A 24,739-nucleotide genomic window follows, 5' to 3' on the forward strand; every position below is an offset into this window, starting at 1 on the left:
TTACAAGTGAAGAAAAAGGGGGGGGGGAAGCAAATTTACCCATGGGGTACAGGGGGCGTATTTTTTACTCCTTGACTCCTTCGGCACAAATCGACATTGAGTTTCTCTGTCAGACCACGTGATGTCATTTCGGTAACAGGAGGTGGTTTGCTTTGTTTGTGCTGATAACAGCAGGCCATGTCTTCATGTTACACGCGTGGAGTTTTGGGACGCAGGAAAAAACCGTGGAACAGTGGGATGTTGGGGTTTTTCCTGACCGAAGAGTTGGGACAAAGAGGGAAGAGATGGACAGGGGTTATTTAAGATCTGTGTCATGTCAGTGTCGTACGTTTCCTGTGATGTGTGTCGTAGAGGACGCTTTTGCCCGTAGCTCTTTTCCACAACACTGTGTCAAAACTCTACTGAGCATCCCGTCTCACAAAATGGTCATTTTCAAATTCTCTCTCTCCGAGCAAAATCAAAACCAAAAACACGCGGCACTCTTGGTAGCTTCCATTCAGACTGTCCAGTTAGCTATTGCGATCAACTTCTCAGGAAATGATATAAGCAGCTCCTGTTGATTGCGTCTACGAGGCACGCTTTGCACTGGGCCAATTGTCCTTCGGTACCAAGCTCAACCATCGTTATTCCCTCCCTGGCCTTCACTCATCCAAACTACATAACTGCAATTTGTTTGCCTTTGTGGCTCCTTTCTCGTGGCTTCTTTCTTGTGATTAGCACGAAGGAGTGTTGGGGACACGCCAACAAGAAAAACAAATTACATTACAAGAAATGCAATGCTAAGAGAAAATATGCGAGGGTATAAAGTCACCGAGAAAAATGAAAATACATTTTTGATGGGGAAAAACGTCTTTCAGTCTTTCGTGGAGAGATGCACGTGTGTAAGGCATATCAAGAGTGTTTTTCATTACACACTGACAATTTGGTGACAGGAAGTAGACTAGACGAAAGCAGGTCTAAAGTTGTAGCACAGGTGGTATAATATGAATTTGGTGGATTTGATCCGCAAGTGGAGATCTTGCCGTTCCTCATCAACATACTTTGCCCATGCTGATCTCCTGCACGGATGGCGACTCTCTAATGATTCTGCCATGTCGACCGTGTATCCTACATGCGCTGAATTGAAAGTGAATGAGGGGATCCGCTTGGATTGGCCGGGAATCAAGTTGGCAATATTTAGTCCCACAACAGCGCAAACGCCCATTTCTAACTGTGCCCGTCTGTGGAAATGTCAAAAGAACAAACACTCCAGCCATGCACACATTTATGGAGTTGCTCTGGGTACGAAAATAGTACAATTCAGAGAACAAACATTTTGGGGGATGTAAGAAAAATATAATGTGAAAGAATTTTAAGGTTCATCAAAAATCTTCAAAACAGAATAAAAGTGTTTTCATAGTTGACGAGGCAAATATTGAGGGAGTAAAAAATTGTTTGGAGCAGTTTTAACATTGCAAGGAAAAAGGGACGGGATATTAAAAAAAAAAATCCTATTTTTCAGAACTAATTCTATGACTTTTTTTTTCCATATCACGGCCAAGTCCACCTTTTCCAAACCGTGCCGGGTAAGTGCGTATACCCTACTTGAGCACAATACGGGCCAATCAAACTACTTAAACAATTTATAATGGTAGGTGAGGTATGGATTGCCTGGCATGAGTGTGCTCTTGTTGTATATCTGCGCTTTCTCCATACATACTGCAATACAGTACTGTGCAAAAGAAAACAGTTTGATTTATGCCTGTATGTGCACTTTTATCCATGTCCTAACCAAAACGTTTCGCCCATTGAAATGCCCTGCAAATCAAAAAATAAAATACATTTTAAAAATCCAATTCTTTTGGTGAAATAATATCTAATCGACAAGAAAATTTGTAAACTTGTCAGGGTCAAAATGAACGGTAAAATTACAAGGTCAAAAAATCTGTAATGACGATTGTATTTGTGGATAAAAGATAATACTAAAATGAAAACAGAGGAATGCTTTAAAAAGGTGGGATGTCAAAAAAACTAAAATCTCTGGCAAAAAACATGCTCATATTTTTGAAAAGGTAAAAATGGTTAAAATTCCATTTTTATTCTTGTAATTTAAATAGTCTTAACCATTAGTTTACCAAAATATCTTTCCACAGCAATTGTTTTATCTAATTTGTATAAAACAGAAATCCTTTTCTGGAGACAAACACATTGAGAGTGCAGTGCAGTAGTACATTCCATTTTGACTCAATTCTCTGGAAACTATTAATTTTATCCATCCATCTATCCTCCCGTCCATCCATCCATCCATCCATTTTATAATCCGCTTTTTCCTCACAAGGGTTGCGGGCGTGCCCACCGTGCCATCCCATTAATTTTATGAATCAGTTATTCATTCTGGCCCTAATACAGATATTTACCAAAATGCTAATACTTTTGCGCAGTACTGTATATAACATGATGTGTACAGTATTTATTTCGAGCAAGACTGTGGCTGATGCACTCGAACTGTCATCATTGTGAAGGCATTCACAGTGATACAATTACTCCTTTCAAAGTCAGTACAAATGTTTCCTGCCTCATACGAATATGCATAACGGCACGCATGGGTGGGACCCAGCATGCATACGTAGTCAATATGCAGTGACAAAGCATTTATTTTTCCTACTGAAAACCAACAGAAGGGCCATGTCACTATGACAACGTCTGCAACGTCATCATATTAATTGGTGACGACAACATTTTGGTTTTCCAAGGTAATTCTCGAAAGGTTTCATAGATGTACAGATCACTCGCGTGACTTTTTAAGAGCTTGAAAATCTGCATGTCCTCCTTTTGTAAATATGATGTTAATCAGTGTCACCAAAAAAAACACAAAAAAAAAAAAACGAACAGAAAATGAAATATGTCGCTCCCCTTTGTCTTGTCGGCTTGGCTGTCTTGACCATCATTAGAATGCATGAGACATGATATGTTTTGACAGAGAAGGGGAAAGATAACAGTTAATATTAGCCCAGACTTGGAAATTGACTAACTACACGGTTCAATTTCAAATTTCGACTTAAGTATGAAGATTTTTTTCCAACTGCCAAAATTGCTACGCTTTCGCCGCATCGAAACCCAAACTCAAGGCTAACAGAGCATGCTTGCATGTTAGCATGTAATATGGCATTCCCCACGTGTTTGAAGCAAATTTGAATGATTAGCCAAGTGTGATTAGCATCGAGAATAATATGCAAATCAATGTGATGTAGCATTAGACAAATGCGATGCTAACAATGCACACTCCCAGGTTTGCTAGCAGCATATTCCTGCTCGTTTTAACAAGAACCCTTAGTCGTTTTGACATTTAGCTTCAAGAATAACATGACAACACATTAGCTTCGCTTGTAGCTTAGAATTTATGCTACAGTAACAGCAAAGGGTATCGGCACCTTTTTCTCGCTCTTATTTTGAGCCGTATCACTTTCAAGTATTACAACAAATTGACAGGTGACAGTAAGTTTTGGAGGGTTTGCAATTTAATTTTAAAAATACACACACACACACACACACGCACACACACACACAAATGTGTGTGGCATTCAGACACTATTTGATATCATATCCAAGTACAAGTATTTTGGATGATAATTATTAGCAAAAATTTACATTACATTTAATTGTGTATATACATGATAAAAAGTGAAATTTATTCTATTTGAACTCAGGTGTTTGCCGTGATTAGGCATGGGGACTATGTCAGAGAGAGGCATTTCAGAATTGTGTAAGCATGTAGCAGACTGCAGTAACAGCCTGCTGATTTTTCATTCATCATATTGGTTTTATTGTTTGAAGCGACTCTGGGAGATTTTATTTTGAAACTTCCCCTCACCCTTCCTCTGGGACAACCAAGCCTTATGAACTTTGTGACGTGAAACATTTGAATGTTTGTATGTCATTCAGAAGAAACTATGTGTTGATTTCTATGTGTTGATACTGCCACAATAAAGCTCCCTAATGTAACGTGCTGTTTCCTGATATAGAGCACCAGAAATTCTTTTCAGGAGAAAAGACCTCGAATGTTGCACAGAGCTTCGGGGAGGAACAAATGAATTGTACAGTATACATTTTGCTTTTTGCTTTGCCTTTGTTGATTTTTTTTTTTTTTTTTTAGTTGAAACTTCATTGTTAAGGATGTACTGGTAAACAGATAGTTACATGGATCAGTGTCCATCTGTTGGATCTGGTGGGGTACTGCCCCACATACCTTCTACTGCAATTTTTGACCATTTTGACTGGTCAGTGACTTTTTACAGAATAGGGTGGGCACACACATTTTTTTGCCCCAAAAGCCAATTTAATTAATTGAAATGCCACAACAACAGGAACTCCAATAGCCATTTTGCGAATGGGTTTGGACCATGTATTGAAAAGAAGAAAATATGTGTTTGTGTTTTTTTAAAGTTCCTGCAAAATGATTTTTATGGGTTTTTTTTTCTAAATACAATAAATGTGTTTGAAAATAAGTGCTGAAAATATGCAAAGATGGAGAACAATGTTGCGCTGAACTGTTGATATTTAACGTTGCATGCTTTTGCCCCCATTTCAGTTGTTGGGATTCTTTAGGTGTTGCTAAAACCAAGTCCAAGGAGCCTTGGGTCGTACTTGCCTGAGTTGGACCTCGCCCACTTTTTACACACATACTGAGCACCGTGATTTCATCAGTGGCTATCACCCACAATTGTGAGTTCCTTTCTAATAATAACCATTTCTACCATAACAGCTTGCTATTCCCCCACCCCACCCCCGCCCAAGCCACATTTCCAAATCTCCTTTTAAAACTGCTTTCAATATTATTGTGATTTTAGATTCCTTATTTTGCGCTCTGGATGCAGCAGATGCCATCTTGGTCGCAAAAAAAAAAAAAGTATGCCATGGCAGATGCCATGAGGTGCAACAGAACGAAATCTCCCTAGTTGTCAAGGAAGCAAAGTGAGTGAGGTAACACTGGAAGATGCCGTGTGTAATTAATTTGACTTCAGGGCATGTGTCCCTCAAATTCTGGTGAGTCAATGCAACACTTGCCCTATCATAAAAAATAGCCCCTTTTTGAAGACAGGAAATTAGATTATTATTGTTATTATTATTATTTTAACCAAGTTAAGCCAACACTCAAATTGACATTCCGCCCCAAAAAGTACCAATGGAACCCAAATAGCCCACTTCTGCAAAGTCATCATCACATCACATTGGCGTTTAACCCTGAAATGGCTTACTGCTAATTGTGGTCACCTCCGGCACACAGTGCCTTGTGTTTACCCCTGCTAATTAATTTTGCACCCTGAGCCACAGATCGCTGGTACTGCGAGTCATGAGTTTTTTGCACTGGAGTGAAGGAAGGTGGCTCTTATCAGCTTGTGGGTACAAAAAATAAATAAAATTCCATCACCGATCTAGCAAGAGGCACAAATCTTGTGATCTGTAAAAAGTGAAGAATGCACACTCCTGCGCCAAAACAAAAAAATAAATAAACGACATCAGGTAAGAGTTTTCGTTACTGTCGCTTCCTCGTTCATTCAGTCAAGGTGCTTCTTTGACTGGCTACACTCTTCATGGAGTCAAATGAATGATTCAAGAGTATTAGTTTTTCTCCACACAGATAAAGATTTTCGGTCGAAAATAACGAACACAAGATTGACGTGTTTCGGACAAATCCACTCGTAACACAGAGAGAAAGCTAATATTTCGGAGAATGTTATACGACATAAATAAGATAGTCTGGCTTTTTGACGTCCTGGGTCAGAAAGGGCCAAAATGAGTACAAAAACAACTCGATTATTGTTTTGTCGACCTTAGATGGAGGATTTATTGTCATACTACTAGCCAACATTACTGCTGGGCCGTTGGTAGAGGTCCTGTTTGTAACATTTACTGTATATGGGTGAATGGAGGGTGGTTATGTCACAACCACATGGCATGTTCTCATGGCGTCAGCACATCCAACGTGGTGGCGAACAAGCGCACCTCCTTGAACAAACATGTCGTCAGATAATCCTGAGACCACACATAAACTGCAGCACACCTGTCTTTGTGACCTTTTGTAGGGAAATGGCACACAACTTTGTAAATGTTGTAAATGTCAAAATTGACAAGCGCCGGCAGAGGAATGGAACACTGTCATGAATGGAGCCACCCGTTTGCTCAAACACAATAATGTCGGTGTTTGGTAATTAAATCACAAATCTGTGCTAAAACGGTTCAGGTCCTGCTCAGGGAAAAGGAGTTGCTTGGCAATCACTGGAGGTTATGAATGTGATCGAATAGCCATGACATATGGGGTCCCTCAAGGGTCAATCCTTGGACCCCTTTTGCTCAGTCTGTATGTTACTTTTGGCTCAAATGATTCAGAACATCAATGTTGGAGATCATGGTTATGTCCATGAAACAGAGCTATGTTTATCAATGTAACCAAAAGACAGCAGTTCAATGAACTCCTTGTGTCATTGTCAAGAGCAAATTAACAAGTGGATGTTATTACCGGTAAGATGTCCTGAACCAAAACAAAACACCAGGGTAATTGCTTTCAACAATAAGGAGGAGTACTGTTCGACAATACGAGGCGGCGTCAGTGTCTTTAAAAACCAAAGACCAAGTTGATAAAATCATGAGCTGGTCAGACCTGACTTTTAGCAATCATATTAAATTTAACACGAAAACAGCCTTTTACCGACTGAAAAACACATCCAGAAGGAAGCACTAAGAGACACCAAATGACAAGCAAAATAATAGTAATAATAATAGCAATAATAAATGAAATCAATTCTTTGTGATTTAAAAAATTTTTTTTTTACTTGGGTTTTGCGACAAACATGACGGTGCCACATAAGTTCTGCCTAGTGACAATTTAGGGACAAGAAAACCAATTTTGGTCAATTTCAAGATACTTGGGCTCGGGCCAAACCTGATTGTGCCGCAAGAATTGGGTCTAGCTAACTATGAAGATCAGAGTTAAAAATAAGCAATTTGTCATGTTTCAAAAGAAGCACAGTGGTGTTGACTTTGTGTATATTAAACAAAGTGTTGGTGGAAGCCAGTAGCAATGAAAGATGAAGAAATGTGGCATACCTACGAGGAGAAGAATGATATTGGTTTCGTTTGCCTGCGGGGTTTCTTAAAATGTATTCTTCATGGACGTTTTTTTCCACAGAAAGTTTCCCCTTCAGGAGTGTTCGCATGTGATGAGTTAAGAAGAAGCACATGAGCATGAGGGCTCATATAAAAAGTCACCGTATCATCTTTATTTGCCGTGGTGGGGTATTTTGCATGAGCGCACATGGAGACTTCAGGAAAAGCAGGATTGTTTTAAGCTAAACCAAAAAAAAAAAGGGAATAAAGATGGCAACGGCATCAGCAAGAACCTTGGTGGAACGTCGGCGGGGCTCGCTTTTCCGAAGTAGCAATGAAGAAGAATTGACAAGGAAAGACGACGACTCTTCCACTTTAGCAGATGTCGGCGGCGGCGGGTGTGGAACATTCCGAGATGGGGAAGATGGAGAGGAGAACGTTTGTCGGATGGAAACTGTTAAAGCCAGGTCAGAGAATGTAGTATTTAAAATGTAATGAATTCTGCTGAGAAACAGATGGCCACACACAAAGATTAAATGTAAAATCTTCAAATTGGGGAATTTGCTTTGGTGGTAAACTTGTATTTTCTTCCTTTCCAATGCATACATTGTTTAATACACACACATACATGATGTAGTTACAAAATCAAAATGTCTTAAAAACACTCCTCCCCGCTGTTCATTTTGGACTGACATATAATTCTAATAAATATAACATTCTCTTTCTCTCGCATCTCCAAAGCCATCACTGTTCAGAAAACCCCCCAAAATGCCATGTTTGTTGAGCAATGAGCATTGAACTGTCAAAGAGAGCGAGTCACTTACAATACTTTAAATTGTTAAATAATTTGTTAATCATAAATAACAAATTACTAAATAACAAAATTTCAAAATCAGATTTTTTTCTGCCCCACAGTTCATAGTGCACACACACAGGCTATCAGTGCAAAGTTTGGGAACATCCTCTAATTCAGTTGTTTAAAAAAAAAAAAAAATCCTGAACTGTAGATTTAAGTCATCGAGACATTACGAAGAAATATTGATGGAGATATTTAGTAAACAAAAAAATGTTAATTAAAAAAAGAATGTTTTTGTTATGTCATTAGAATGTTTTTGTTTTGTTTTGCTTTGTTTTATTTTTTTTTAAGATTCTTCTCATTAGGCGCCTTTTGCCCACATAAGAACTTTACACATCTACTGTGGGTATTTTCTCAGCCAGCTTTATGATGTGGATGATGCTTCATGACCGAGAATGACTTTCAGTTCATCGCTGTGCATTAGCAAGACTTAATAGCAAACCACATTTTTTTAATCGAAACTAATCAACAGCAGTAACCCTAAGATCAGTGAATGCCTCCTGCAGAAACAGCTCCGTCCTGAAGAGCACAACATTGGGAACAGCTACGATCCTGCTCTGATCTCCCGAACGTCAAGGCTGACCTGTTTTGGTTTTGGTCACATGACAGCCGCAATGCGACCTGAGGGCTCTTTGATGTCAATTTCTGTCGACAGCAGGTGGCCGTAGAATGTCAAAATGGCTGCTGCGCCCTTTGACGCACGAGAGCGAGAGGATTAATGAAATTAATATTTATTCCCCAATATTCATCAAAATACCGTGTTTAGACTGACTAACTGTAGTACGTTGAACATATTACTCAAAAGAAATATTTTGCATTGACTTCCCCTTCAATAAAACACTCCTTTATATTTTATTGCTGTGTTTTTCCCGACAGTTTTTATTTACTTTGCGCCCCCCCCCCGAAAAAAATGACATTTGACTCAATTTATTGACTTATTTTAATCCTCGGGAGGGAGGGAATAAGCCCAGAGGCTTGTGAACACGCCTCACGCACACACACACACACACACACACACACACACACACACACACACACACGCAGGTACAGTTGTCGGTGACTTACCTGAGCATGAGAATGCACATTTCTTGGAAGTGTTTTTGAAGTGGAACCGAGGGGGATTACGTGTTTGTTTGTTTTTTTTCCCCCCCCTTCCGCCTCAGCGTGCCGCGTCCGAAGGTGATGAGCGCCGAGGAGCGGGAGCGTCTGCGCGCACTCTTCGATGCCTACGACACGGACCAGTCGGGCAGCATCGAGCGCGACGAGTTCTTCACCATCTGCACTGAGTTGCAAGTCAGTCCCAGCGAGGCCGAGCGCCTCTTCAACCGCCTGGACGTGGACAAGGACGGCACCATCACGCTGCCCGAGTTTATCAGCGGCTTCCACGAGCGACACCGCATGGACGTGGAGCAGGAGCCCAGACAGGAGGAGGACGACGAGGAGCCGTGCGCCGTCGCCTGGGAGGACTTCGCGGCCCGACTGGGCGAGCAGAGCAAGTTCATACCCAAGTTAGTACAGTTGAGCCATCGGCACCACAGGCCGTTTCGGACAAATACTCACACATTTAAGAACAAATACAGGTATTTGAAGAACTACCGATTCAATTCTTTTAGGCCTACTGAAATGGAACAGAGAGACTGAATAGTTCATCAATAAAAAGTCAAAACAGAGACACCACCAAACGTGAAAGAACAAGTATCAGGGGACCACGAATGTCAATAGATTTGGAGAAGCAAGATATTCCCAATTAAAAAAAAAAAGACAACTAAATGATGTGGTCAGCTATGAGCATGACATGTGGCGAATGCGTTGTGTCTTCACTTTGCCATCAAGCTGAATTCTCGCGGTATTTGTGAGTTCACCTAGCGGTGCGGATCAAGCAAAAAGCAACAGTGTGATTGGGTCAGGCGATGTGGAAGGGACATCATTGCGGCATGGATGTTGCAATCAATCACTCAATCAATTAATCAATTAATTAATTAATTAATCATGCACTAATTCCCCTCCTGTACATTGCAAAAATGACAACTGTCACTCAACGCCATGATGCCATATGTGCCAATCATGGAGATAACAGGACTCAGCTGGTCAAAACAAGGCACATCCGTTGCCGTTATTGGTAAAAAAAAAAAAAGTTCAGTTGGCGTGCACAAGGTGCCACATCGCCCAATCAGGGCGAATTATTGTACTGAATATCTCGCCTTTCCCGAGCAGATCACATTGGAGCAGTCCCAAAGTGATACTGTGGAGAACTATTTTGAATGATTTACATTTCAATCTGGCTCTTGCCAGGTTAGTTGTGTTTTGTGCCAGTGTGTGGCTTTGCTGTTTGGTGCTTTCTACCATCTTTTTTCTACCATCTTTATTACTGATTTGTTGCTTTCCTGTTGTATATGTTAGTTGCTTCATGTACAGCACTTTGTATGCAGCAATGGCTGTTTGAAAGTGCTCTATAAATACAGTTGAGTTGAGTTGAGTTGTGCCAGCCTAAATATCTCTGCCTGATATTATAACACACATTCAGATGAGGTATATTATAATTTTTTAGTTGTAATTCTAATTTGTTGTCAGATTTTTTTTCCTGAGTTCGGTTGCAACATTAGCAAATCTGTGGGAAGAGGTTTTGAAAGTGAGCCAACACTCGCAAATTTTGGTTAAGATAGTGAGTATTTTTGTTTTGTGACTGTTGTTTTTTTTTTTTTTTTTTTTTTTACCTTTACTTAAAAATCCAGAAACAGAAACCCATGTCACAAAAACAAGAGTAATGCAAGTCCATTTCCAGTTAATGGACTGTGATTACATCATAAATACAGTTGACTTTAAGAGTGAACTAAACTAACTTCAGTGAAATCGACAGATATTTTTTTTTCCCAATACGAAATAAAGCAAATACTATCTGGAATTGGCTGGAAGGTGCAACTTTCCACACTTCAACTGTACAGGCAATACTTTAAGTAACATTGTCACATAACTGTTTTTCTCACACAGTGTTTGGTTGTACTTTTTGTCTGTGATAAATAGTTTAATCTCAGGAGGTGATTTGGATTGGATGGTAATTTGGGAATGGGGGGGGGGGGTTACCAAGTGACAAATCAAATTTCGTGCTGTTGTATTTTTGAGCCATGCTGGAAATGCCCTTGCGAGCTGAGCGGCGTGTTGGCGATACCTCATTCACATGAACAACAATCAGTACTTTTGAGTCATTGCATCTCAAGTCAAGACCATGTAAACGTCGAGTCTCTTTTTTCGAAGTCACAAGTTCTGAAAACAGTGAATGTAGTCAACTTGAGTGAATACCAAAAGTAGCAATAACTGACTGCACAACTAGAAAAAAAAACTACCCAGTCTGTCCAAAAAAACCTAATTAAAGAGACAAACTAGTAACGCTAGAAACATTAGCGTCAGTCCGCGAAATAGAGCACTGGAAGTGATCTGAATCGCTTTCAAGTAAGAAAGCAAACAGGAAGTGTTGCCTTAGCCACCAAAATGTTGCTGGCTTACTGGCGTTTGATAAATGTGCCTTGTTAAGTGGAGGGAGACATGTAAAACATGAAAGAGGAGGACAAGAGTTAGTCTTATACATTTGCCTATTCAAGGCCTGAAATAAGCGGTTGGTAGTTTGCAAGTCAAAATTTGCAATTTGCGCCTCATCAGAACACATGGAATAGCAAAACCGAGAATCTCCGATTTTTAATTTTTCCCGATAATTGATCGACGGAGACAGTCCCAAAAAGCTTTGCTGGGCTTGTCGTATGTGTGGCACTTACGCCTCCTACACTTTGTTACTAGGTGAGGCCGAGGCAAACTTGGTGCTACTTAAGCCATACTAACTACCTAGCAAAGAGCTTCGACTCTCTACCAACGCAGCTAAACACGTTGCGGAGTCACTATTAAGTGAGGAATCATTTTGGCGAATAACCTACATACACTTCAGACAAGTGTTGTTCTCACGAACGAATGATGAGAAAAGGTGGAGAAGCAGTGCTAATCGCTTAGCTAACATATGATTGACAGCATGTAATCCTTTAACAATTAAGATCTTGAACGTTCAAGTACACTTTTTACAGAGGTCTGGCTGGAACAGCGTTAGAGTGAATCTTGTAAGTGCGTTCAACTGTAATTTTAATTTTTGATCAAATGTAATATATATCATTGTAGGTAACGATAAGCTATTTTAGAGTGTTACGCTAATGTGGGTAAAAATGTATACCTTTATTTAAAACATTGCGTGTGGGCTGAGTCATGAAACTCCAACACGGCTGAAAATGAATCCCACTCTGGCCCTGCTTGGAGATTTTGTCATTTTGTGTGTGTGTGTGTGTGCGCGTGTTTCTGTAGCGTGAGCCCCAGGAGGCCTGACATGGGACGGGGTTGCTGCACTTTAGAGGACATTGATTGTCACAGCGGTAATGTGTGATGCACAAGTACTAAAGACGCTCTTTTCATTCCTGATCAGCTGACGGAGCACATTTTGACAAAGCGTGTTTTGAATGCATCAAAGACGAGTTCACATCCGTGAGGTAAGAAATAAATGTCGCGACGTAAGAGAAGTTTGAAACGATCCTGAATGTTCCCTGTGGGTATCATCCAGAACAACACTGAGTGGATCAACTTCATGTGTGTATGTTTGTGTGTGTTTTTTGTTCATAGTAAACAAGCGTGTGCCGCCTAGAGCTGTTGGCAGACGGCGGCCATGTCTGTGTGCTCAACCCGCCCTGTCAGTCAACACACAAGCGCTACATTATTAATACTTTAAACACTGCCATCAACTGGTGGTATACATACACCAACTGCTTCATTAGGCACAGCCGAGAAATCAAATTTAGTCACTTACCCATTTTTTTTTTTTTTTAAAGACAATTTATTTCGGATGATCGTGCCAAAATCGAGCAAACGGATCTTGAATTTTCACCATTTCAGCATCTCATTGAGGCCACTGGGCAGTGAACCTAGCGGATCCATGAACGGTGACGTTAAGTGTTCATTTTTATTTTGTTGCAGACACGATCTAGTGGCGACATTGTACCAGAACGTCAGTGTGAATGAGCCTCGGCTCGTCCCTCAGCTGGAGAAAGTTCTGCTTGGTTTCATCAAGGAGATCAAACAGCAGAATGGCGAGATGGAGAACTTGGCGCTGGCCATCAGGCGGTAAGTGATGCGCACGCACGCACGCACGCACGCACGCACACTTTTGTGTTGTTTAAAGTAACACAATGTTGTGTAAAAGAGCACAGGATCAAGCATCCATGCAGCTCAGCGAGATGGAGGAGGAGATGGACCAGCGCATTCACACCACCGAGAGGAAAACGCGTGAGCAGGTGGGACACTTCGTTAGGTACACCATCGCAGTCCTACGGTAGCATCAAATTATCGCCTACTTTTGACTGACACCGTCGGGGGGGGGGGGGGGGGTATTCATTTCGCAATACAGTTTAACCACAAAAGACTTCCAATTTTTTTTCCACTTGTATAAAATGAAAATCATTTTTTTAATGTTGCCCGCGCAGTTCTAAAGATGTTTCTAATATTTTGGTCACCTTATTGGTCTGTGCTGTTTTTCTTCACGTCAATGCGCACTGAGCAGTTTGTTCAGTTCTTCCCTCATGTCAAACAAAAATAACTGATATGAGATCAGATTACCGATGGAAGAACAGGACTGCTCCTTGACTGGAAGAAGTATGACATCATCTCAAATTGAGGTCATGTCAATAGGTGAAAACTAAGTTCAAGATCAGATCTTGAGAAAATCTTCAAACATGGAATTGATTTCATCTTTTTGAGTTTTTGTTTTTTTGTTAATTAAAAAAAAACTTTAAAAATTAATTTTACAGTTGTGTATTATGAAAGAGAATTAAACATCCATAATATTCATCCAAGTATGTGTTTATTGCACAGGCAAAACCAACATTGTTTCAACACAACACGATGTCTAAATGTGTGTGTGTGTGTGTGTGTGTGTGTGTGTGTGTGTGTGTGTGTGTGTGTGTGTGTGTGTGTGTGTGTGTGCGTGTGTGTGTGCGTGTGTGTGTGAAAATGAGGTAGTTAGCATATTAAAGCTAGCGCTGACTCATTCACCAACAATTAAAAACGTAGACATTTGAGAAAAAAAAAAACTTAAGTAATTTATTTTTCACAATGGTCCACTTTAGTTAAGCTCGGCTGCTTCACTTGATGTGCAACGGGCCTCACTCACTCACTCACTCACTCACTCACTCACTCACTCACTCACTCACTCACTCACATCACATCACCAACACTAAGTAACTCATTTTTAGTTAATTTGAACGTTGTGACATAATGTATGATCGCTATCAGTGTGTGTACATACAAACTTATGTAAGCGGACCACATGGACTCAGCTGACTCAAGATCTGCTGTTTGCTTTGTGACACGCCAAATTAGAGGCCACTTATTTTGGAAGTGGCTTATCAGTGGTTCTAAAGCAGAGGCTTATCACAGGAACGTCCACAACACTACGCTGAATCTTCCTTTAATTCCGATCATTTGAGAAATGTGTGATTGATTGATGTGTGTATTGTTGTTGTGTTTGTGTTTGTGTGTATAGGAGAAAAAGCGAGGGGAGGCGGAACTGGAAGAGTTGCGAAGAACTTATGAGACAGAAGTGTGTGAGCTCCAGTGTAAAATCCAGAGGATGCAAATGGTACCCGCTGTCATTTTTCTTCTTAAAATAAAAACATCAGCACCTTGTTTAAGTTAAAATAACTCATCAAAATAGATGTTTTATGAGACTACGGTAATACCTGCAAAAATCATAATGAAATATTTTTTAAGTGTTTTATCATTACAATCAAGATAAGCAGAAAAAATTGCATTGTTTTGTGAAGGTTTTTTTTTTTTTTTTTTTAATTCAAGTGTCCGATATTTTGAAACAATAAACAAGAGGGAATAACAACTTTTCTTTTCATAAAAAACTTATGTCAGGGCAACCACACATAAAGCATGATACTGTATCATCGGATTACAAGAAGCTGGAATTTTACGAGAATAACTTTGTTTACATAAAGGGGAAAATAATACAGACATGAAGTTGAAATATGATAAGAATGTTGCAAAAATAACCACCAAAAAAAAACAAAACAAAAGCACAGTGCTCCATCTAAAATTGGCATATATTTAGCGTGGCAGTTTAGTGATGATTTTCAGGTGGTTTCTTTCAAATCTGAACCACGCTAAACATCGCGCACAGATCGAGGAGAAGTACAAGAACATCACAGTGAAAGATGAGAGTCCGGCCCTGAAGAAGAAGATCAGCGAGCTCACGCTGGTAAGACTGCAGCAAGCAACCTTTTTTTTATTTTTATTTTTTTTTTGTATTGTTCTTGATTTACTGTTGCATTTCGAGTGCATACCACCGCGTGTTGCTCTTTGTAGGAGAATCAGCGGTTTAAACAGGAGCTACTCAAGTCCCAGACCAAAGTGGCATGTCTGCAGAGTGACATGGACTCACTCAAGACCGAGCTCACCGACCAGAGCATCAACTTTGAAAGGTTATTACGTAATGTTGCTTTATTTTTCTATGTCAGACTGTATTGATTTTAAACAACAAGTGAGGAGCAGTTTATGTGGATTACAATTGAAATGATCTGTTTTAGGACAATGTCAGAAAACACAAAATAAGTCACATCTGGTCGCTACACCACAAATGTCAGCACTAACACAACTTGTGTCCTGATTGATCCGCCAATGTTCAAGACCGCTAGTAACAAAGTTATAGACAGAATCTACAGATCCCACTTCATTGAACAGTAACATAAGTACAGATACTGACACAAACACAACATGTCTCCTGGCTGGTCCAGCAAAATTGTAGACCACTACACAAGATAACAAAGTTATATTCAGAAACCAAAAAAGTCACTTCTTTGTTAGCACAGATGCTAGCGCTAACACAACAAATGTTGTGCCCTGGCTGGTCCCCCGATTTTAAAGACCACTACAGAAGGTAACAATGACACAGTCAGAAGTGAAATAATACCCATCTCTGGCCACACAAAATGACGTGGCGGGCCGGTTCTGGCCCCCGGGCCTTGACTTTGACACATGTGCTTTAAACCATATTAATGCTAAGAATGCTGTGTAATGAAGCAGCGATTGGATACATTTCAACTTGCATTCGGGCAAAGTGGGGTCGTGATCCTCCAGATTTAGCAGATGGAGCTCTGGTGAAAAGAGTGGTGCACTTTATAGTGCATTACTTCCACCTAAAGGACTGAAATGGAATACCAATCCATCATGCCAGACATGTTTAGGACTTTTTTTTTTTTTTTTTAAACCTTGGTGAAGGTTACCTCAAACTTCTCAATCAGTTTGAGTCATTTAGGGTAAGAGATGGACAAAATGCCCCCCGGTTAATGTCGTCTCCCAGAGAATAGGGGGAGTTTTCCTTTTTGTCACGGGGCGAAACAGGATATCCTGGAGCGAGTACAGACACACAGTGTGTGGTTGCTTAGCAACACAACACAGCGCAGGCAGAGCAACCGTTCTCCCCTCGGTCTTGTTTTTCTTATCATAAATGACACAGACAATCGCATTGGGGAGCCACGGCAATGGGAATGACATGCAACTCATACAATCGCGATTGTCACATCCAATACAAAGCCATACCATTTAAAAATAATATATCAGCATAACAGAAGTTTTTGTTCAGAAACAATAGAAGATTTAAAACAGTGAAGGACAATGAAATGAATGAAATTTAAATTCTTGTATATTTTTGTCTTGAAAAAAGTAATTGCAAATAATGACTTCAGAAAAAAAATGTAAACAAATGATGTTTTCCGGTCAAGTGTTCAAAAACTTCAATACAAAGTTAAATTTAAAAAAGAAAGATTTTTTTGGGGGGGTTGCAATAAATAAAGTGTATCAAACAACAATCATAAATATTGGCTGATACAGATATTAATATACAATATATAACACCCATTTTTGTTCTCCTCCAAAAATTATGTGTAGCCTGAAAGGCGTCAAATATGCAATCTTCCTCAGACGAGCAACAAATATTACTATTTGTTTATGATTTAACTTGATGTCATTTGCAGAGACGAGGAGCTCATGAAGCAGTTTTCTGAGGAGCGGGACATCCTGGAGAGCCAGATTGAGATCCTACAGTGCGTTGCGCGTACACCTAACAAACTTCATTTTACTTGAATTCCAGAGAAGCCATAATATTGTAAAAAACATCAGAAAAATAATCAGCATTTTTCTACGTGTTCAAAAGGGAAGCCAACAGGAAGCTCCATGACAGCAACGATGGCCTGAGAGCCGCTTTGGAGAGGACCACCAAGGTAGGGAAGAAGGGTGGGGAAATTATTTTTTATTCATTCTCATATATTTTATGTACGTATTCTATTAAATTCATTTTTAATGAATGTACTGAAAATAATAACATTTAATATAATATTGGAATATTATTTTCATGGAGTTTGTTTCATAATGCTGTGTGTGTGTGTGTGTGTGTGTGTGTGTGTGTGTGTGTGTGTGTGTGTGTGTGTGTGTTACAGTCAAGTAACAGCGCCACCAAGGACAGACTCAGAAGTAAAAGCCTCGCCTGCCCATCACCATACGCCCTTGACAGGTGAGACTGAATTTCTTGCTATGATTGTCATCCTAATGCTACTTTTCCATCCATCCATCCATCCATCAATTTTCAACACCGCGTATTCTGAAGAAGGTCGCGGGGAGTTGCTGGTGGCAGAAGGCAGACGACAACCCTGAACTGGTCGCCAGTCAGTCGCAGGGCACATATAGAGACAAACGACCGTTCATGCTCGCATCCACACCGTCACTGAGTGGGAACTGATCCTACGCTGCCCGCATACAAGTCAGGCGAGTGTACCACTACACCATCGGGCGACTGCTGCTTTCCCGATCGGAATATTTTGCAAGGATGTGTGTCCGGGTAAAATTAATAGGATTGTATGTTAAGGAGTTTCCCCCAACACAAATGGCCGGAAAGTTGTCGTGTAGCGCCTCCCCTGGAAAGTCAGAAAAAAAATGAGCAACAGACACCAGTTTCGTCTGTCGATGGAAAAGACTCAATGACCCATGCCCTGAATCTGAACCGGCAGTCAGCCATTGCGGTCTCATACCTCGACAAACTCCGAATGGAGAATTCATTTCACAGAGTCAGGTATCTAAGACAGATGACTGAGATTTGCCAACGTCATCTAATGTGGGCAGAGTCTGTCGAAGTCTGATGGCCATTTTGATTTGCCATGAAAAAGGAAGTGTAAGGGCCCATTGAACACAAATTGCACCTTTAATAATTTTTATTCATGAAGCAGTTTCCTTGCAAAAGTTTTGTGTACTTAAGCGTTCAAACTTGATGAACCAGCTTTCAAAAGCGCCCTCCAGCCACTCAACATAAAAATCATCCTTCTATTGCAAGGATGGGCAACTTGCAACCATGCACTTCCTAAACAGTTGTGTAACATGTGCATACGTGCAAAATGCGTTCACATTGACACCTCGTGACAATTTAGACTGTTCTATTAACCTGCTATGTATGTTTTCGGAATGTGGGAGGAAACCGGAGTACCCTCAGAAAACCCACAAAGGCATGGGGAGAACATGCAAACCCCACACAGGATAGCCGGAACCGGAATCGAACCCTGCACCTGTGCACTGTGAGGCCGACGTGTTAACCAGTGCAGCACCATGCCACTCCTCATCTCAATCAAAGTGTTGATATTGATGCACTATACTTGTCCTGCATGTTCCAAATTCGCACCAAAAAATATATGATGGAGGCCTCCTCACATAGTATAGGCAGGCATGAGCCATGTCTGCCATCTAATGGTGAATGGGGATATTACAACAAAAATCTACAGTCAACCCCTGCACATTCGCAGTTAGGCACCTGCGGATTCTTATATTCGCATTTTTTTCTTTTTTGTTGTTTTTTTTAAGACATTATTTCATATTTTGGATTTTTCACATTTTTTACTTGATTCTAATCTTTCCCTGTTTTTTTGTAGAAAATGTATAATCAATTTTACCAGCGTTTTTTTGATATATCTCATTTCACATTTTGGATTTTTCAAATTTTTTACTCGATTCCAATTTTTCCCTCTGTTTTTTTGTCGAAAATGTAGCATGAATTTTATCAGGGTTTTTTGATTTTTCCGCCCCCAATTTTTATAAGGTGTTTTTTTTTTTTAAATCATTTAAATTAATTTGCGGGCTGCCAGTTGACCATCCCTGCTCTGTTGTTTACGCTTCTTTCTGCTTCCTCTTGTCAGGTTCTGCCAGCGTCCTGACGACTTCTCCATTTATGGCCGACGACCCAGCAGCGACTCACTGGCACTGGCGCTGTGCGACCCGGGCCTGAAACGGCGGAACAGCAGCGAATGTGAGGAGGACAGCCTGCCCGAAATCTACATGGACAGCGGCCTGTCCACGCTGCGAGGCTCGCACGGTGGATACGACTCAGAGCAGGAGGTCAAAGGCCTGGAAGAGGAGGAGGAGCAGGAGGAGGAGGAGGAGGAGGAGGCAGAAGAGGTGACCAAGAAAAGGGAGGAGTTTGTCGCCAAAAGCTTGACTGAGGAGACCTCTGACACTGAGGTGACGAATGAATTATGCAAATGTGCATTGAGTGTTTTAACATTTATGCACAGTATTTGTTCCTATACTTTAATTTTTAACAATAAAACCACCGCCTCATTTTTGATGATGACTTAGACCGACTATGTTACTGTATTTTAATGTTCGTGGTGTGAAGGAGCATAAGAATAATAAGAAAACCTTTATTCGTCTCACAATGGAGAAATTCCCAATTTACAGCAGCAAAGTTATGAAAGGAAGAAAGTAGAAGAACAAAAAGTGTAGGAGCTGCTCTAAAGGCAGCCACTCTCGCGGCGCCATCTTGAAGTCATAATAATGTCATAACAAAATAATACATCTGAAAAATGACTATCAATATTTCATATCATATTTTGGCAAACAGCCCACAGGAAGGACGGAGCAAAGACGTGAACCCCTAATCTCAACAATGTGAGGCAGAAGTGCTTCCAGGAATTGCTTGTCCCTGATCAGATGTTGAATTAATTGACAAGTTGAGCAAAAGCCATAAAAATACCTTTGCTGCCCTCTGGTGGTCAAATCAAGAATCAACAACACACAAAAACAACCCACTCGAAGTCGAGTAGACGGCCACAACAAACCCCAGCGGGCATCCTCCAATTTTTCAATGCATACTATTAGGTCACCAATTGATTTGATTGCTATGCATTTGTGTTTTGATGCGCATAAACAGGCCACTACATTCGGTACACTGGTACAATCTACGGTAATTGTTGATGTGTCTGATGCCGCGTATTTCTGATATTTGCTTGTGTTGTTGTGTGACTTGACACGGCAGCCGGCAGAGACTCAAGATGGCGAGTCAGCGTTTGGTTCTGACAGCAGCTCCGTTCTGGACTGGAAGCCGTCCGAACCTGTTCGGGCGCCCTCCTCTACGGACCAAACCACCACCGCCCCCACGCACACCAGAAAAGCCATCAGCGCCATCAGTGTGCAGGTGAGATTCACAGGTCAAATTTGACCGAAACGACATGGAAAGGTTCAAGCAGCGATATAAGACAGTGGGATGTCCCCACGTTGTTGTCCTTAGAGGGAGGACAAGGACAGTTGCGACTTAGGCTACATGACGTCCGAGAAGGCTTACAGGATCGTGATGGCCGGAGACGCCGCCGTGGGCAAGTCCAGCTTCCTGTTGCGACTCTGCAAGAACGAGTTCAAACTCAACTCCAACGCAACCCTCGGTGAGATCAGCACCTTTCAATCAATGCTTTGTGATGATCGAGTTTGAAGCCATCTGTCAGTCATGATTTGAAGCATAACTTTGAAAGCAATAATGTGCGAATTGCAACTTAACCCTTTCATGCACCAATAATGATAACTTGTAACCTGATAACATGATCAGCTGTCCACTGTCGTAACCGTTGTCCATGAAAGGGTTAAAGTGACAGCTAATTAAAAAAAAAAAAAAAAAATGAGTTGACGATGTCTATTTTAGGAGTCAATGATGCCGGTGAACCAACCAGCGTGTTAGCATATTCTAGTAGAAACTTTGTTGGACAATAAAATGTTTAATATTGACACACATAACACAAATGGGATCATTTCTTTCGAGACATGATTACATAACATGTGAATCATGGTTTAAAATAACAGAATGTAGGAATTTAATTTTTAGCACATCTGTTGTATATGACGTCATTTTTTTTACACCCTTTTTAAATATTGCCTTCTGTACATATTTATTTACAAGATTGGCAAAAATTACTCTGCATCAAGAGCCCTGGCACAAGAAGCCCACATTATTACATACTGTGCTTTAAATTCGGTCAATAGGCCAAATGTTTTGTCCTTTTTTTACTGCTTGTTTAATGTTTTGAAATATAGATATATTTTTACTTTATTTGATTCTTGTGTTTGATTATTTTTAGTATTATATCTATGGTTACTGTGCGACATCCTGATTTTTTTGTTGCTGTATTTTTTTAATATAATAATAATTAGTATTTATTTGATTTTATTTTATTTTCAGGCGTGGATTTCCAAATGAAGACGTTCATGGTAGATGGCGAGCCCACTCTGTTACAAATATGGGACACTGCTGGACAGGAGAGGTGTGTGCGTACTAGTATGTGCCCGACTGCGCGAGCGTGTGTGTGTGTGTGTGTGTGTGTGTGTGTGTGTGTGTGTGTGTGTGTGTGTGAGACGTTATGAATGTTATCCTGTGTCCAGATTCCGCAGCATCGCCAAATCTTACTTCCGGCGAGCTGATGGCGTTCTGCTGCTGTATGACGTGACATGTGAGAGGAGCTTCTTGAACGTGAGGGAGTGGGTAGACATGATCGAGGTAACCGGCAAATGTCTGACTCTCACTTGACATTCTAACGTTTGGATGTTTATTCTATCCTTGTTTCTCTCTTTTTTTTAAACAAGCAGCAGATGTGTAAGTGTTATCAGAGGACTCTTGTCTTGTGTGATGATGCTCTGCTGTGATGTTGTCAGTGATGTGTGTGTGTGTGTGTGTGTGTGTGTGTGTGTGTGTGTGTGTGTGACGCTGCCCCTCGGGCTCCCAGAGGGATTAGTGTGTCCGAGTGCGCGAGCGTGTGTGTGTGTGTGTGTGTGTGTGTGTGTGTGTCGACAGGACATATCTCAGGAGGACATCCCCATCATGCTGGTTGGTAACAAGTGTGACCTCAGGCAAGGGGCGGCCAACTGTGTGCCCACCAGCTATGGCGAGAAGCTGGCAATGGCAAGGATCACCGTTGTTATTATGATGATGATCCAAACAGAGAGTCAACTCTCACTCTTTGTTGGGCATAGAGACCAAACACTGATGCGAAGGGCAAAAATCCAATTGCCGCCCACACAAAAAGTTTTGGAACCGCCATTAGATGCCACAAAATGGCAACAATGCCCTTTTTTTTGATGAGACAAAGTTTAGGCCAGAGTAAAAAAAAAAAGAATCTCCACCCCTCAGTTCAACACAGTTGCTTGGCACCAAGATGCCATCACGTGACGGACGGCAAAGCATTCGTTTTATGTAAGGCGAGTTTTTCAGTGACTAACAAAGGATCAGAGGTGTCAAATCCGGGTCCAGAAACTCAAAAGCAAAAACCGTGCCACAGTTTGGCTTGAGACAAAGGTGCTTCTGCTCAAAAGGCGGTTAAACAAGCTCCCCGGGATGGATGGATGGATGGATAGAGGTTTCTTTTTTTTCCGGACAATGGTCTCTCTCTCTCTCTCTCTCTCTCTCTCTCTCTCTCTCTCTCTCTCCCTCTCTCTCACCACTGTGCCTGAAAGGGTTAAAATAATTGTCCATTTTTCAGAAAACACCCCAAAAAACTGAACCACATTTTGATTTAATTTTACATATTAATAATTTCATTTCAGGCCTAGATTTGAATGATCTGTTGAACGAAGGACGGAGCCGATTTTAGCAGAGGTGGCCGACATCCTGAGGAAAAAAAAAAATTGACTTCGGTCATTACTTTAAGAGGCTGACGATATAATACTGTCTTGTCTCATGTTGATTCCATCAGACCTACAACACTCTGTTCTGTGAAACCAGTGCCAAAGATGGCTCCAACATCCTGGAAGCCGTGCTGCATCTTGCCAGGTAAGCTTTGCTGCCCTCCAAAAGTGTACGACCACATACAATCATACCCTCACTTACCAGTGCCACAACTCGCAACTATTTTCGGAGCCATTGCCTGCATTCATTAGATTTTTTTTATTTTTTTATTTTACATTTTAACAAATGTGACTTACTAACGAGCTTCAGCTACACGGCCTCTTAAAGGTACACATCCAACACACGAATACTACATTATGAACAGTTTATTTCTTATTGCCTTTTGATACAATACAGAGCTATTTGCCTTTGTTAAAAATGTCATTAAAAAATTGTAGGGTGTTTTTTGGTCATCAAAAAAATAATAATGCAATGAGAAATTGAATCATCACGTAAAGGTCCCCCTGTATTTCTTTCTTATCTTAAAGGCATATTTTTGCAATTCAAATCATGCTTCCTATCTTGTAACTCAGGGAGCTGACCAAACACGCTAAGTTGGACCAGACAGCTCATTACCAGTCGCTGCCCAATTTAGACGCTCCCAGGAAAAAGCCCAACTTCTCCTGCTGCAACTGATCCACTCGTTGGGTCTGGATTGCTACTGATGTTGGGTCTGGATTTTTCTTCTTTTTTTTTTTTTTTTTTAAAGCAAAATGCAGCAAAAGGAACAAAGACTTTGTTGTTGTGAAGACATTTGAAGTGACCGGAAGTATAGCAGAGCACATCTAAGCAACACAACTGCAACTTTTGTCATTAAACAAAAAAAGAATTACACTATGTACTGAATTTTCGGAGGTGTTTTTGCCTTTTAGAACTCTTGGGTTCATCTCATGTTGATCTCTGCTTATTTGCCATCACTTCCCGCACTTCGTAGATCCGATGGATGCGATGTGAATGCTTTAAGAAGGATATGAAAGTATGATTTAGGATGTGACATGTTGTTTCTTGTGGAAGGATAGCGATTTATTTTTTGTCTTTTTGTTTGTTTTGTTGTTTGTTTGTTTGTATTTTGCTTTGTTTTGCATGATTTTGTGGCAATGAGCTCAACCGCCCATTGTTTTGTTGCACAGGAGCTAATTGTCTGCATTTTTACACAAAATAAATGTCTTATTCGACCTATTGTTATATGATTGTCGCCCTACAGTGTTACACTCGTACTACTTAGGACTTTCTCAAAGTGAAACATTCATGCTTTTTTTTTTTTTTTTGCTATTTGATGACAGCTTCTTAGCCACTGCTGTTGTTGTCATCCTAAAATGTGTTTACTGTGACTTACTGCTCTCTTTTTTTTTTTTTTTTTTTTTATGAACCATGTGACACTCACTGCCAGCTCTACATTTAGTTCAGTGATTTCTTTGGGCCTTTGTCCTGACTATTGACTGCATGTAAACATCGTTATTCTTGATTGCAATAGTGCATTGCTTTGTAGCCAAAGGTAAGTATGAAATGAGAAATGTCTGAAAGTGAATATTGGAACAGTTTCGTGGCGGCGTTACTGGATCCTGCTTGGTCCCCGCAAATGTCATTTTGATGGTGTGAGATTTTGTGCTACAACTGCTACAACATATAATTTGTTATTAGCCGTTACAACAGGGGTGCCCATTACGTCGATCGCGATTGCGACGGGTGTAGAGGAGAAAAAAAAACAAAGTCTTTGTGCATGTTAGTAATATTTTTTTGTGTTAATGTAC

The 24,739-nt window shown here is 40.6% G+C and overlaps 1 protein-coding gene across 1 annotated transcript; it reads left to right on the plus strand.

The window, feature by feature from the left end:
* The first annotated feature begins 7,186 nt into the window (after positions 1-7,186).
* On the plus strand, positions 7,187-24,163 carry rasef (RAS and EF-hand domain containing). The gene is made up of 18 exons (XM_019867074.1): positions 7,187-7,550; positions 9,103-9,447; positions 12,941-13,087; positions 13,167-13,257; positions 14,505-14,600; positions 15,147-15,224; positions 15,332-15,447; positions 16,999-17,067; positions 17,178-17,244; positions 17,461-17,534; positions 19,201-19,522; positions 20,319-20,477; positions 20,571-20,721; positions 21,510-21,591; positions 21,710-21,824; positions 22,119-22,226; positions 23,017-23,093; positions 23,522-24,163. The coding sequence occupies exons 1-18, from the start codon at positions 7,354-7,356 to the stop codon at positions 23,622-23,624; spliced, it is 2,397 nt and encodes a 798-aa protein (XP_019722633.1). The 5' UTR covers positions 7,187-7,353; the 3' UTR covers positions 23,625-24,163.
* The last annotated feature ends 576 nt before the right edge of the window (positions 24,164-24,739 follow it).

The sequence above is a fragment of the Hippocampus comes genome, unplaced genomic scaffold (genome assembly GCF_001891065.2).
Source record: "Hippocampus comes isolate QL1 unplaced genomic scaffold, H_comes_QL1_v1.1 scaffold322, whole genome shotgun sequence".
In the NCBI taxonomy this organism is placed as follows: domain Eukaryota; kingdom Metazoa; phylum Chordata; class Actinopteri; order Syngnathiformes; family Syngnathidae; genus Hippocampus; species Hippocampus comes.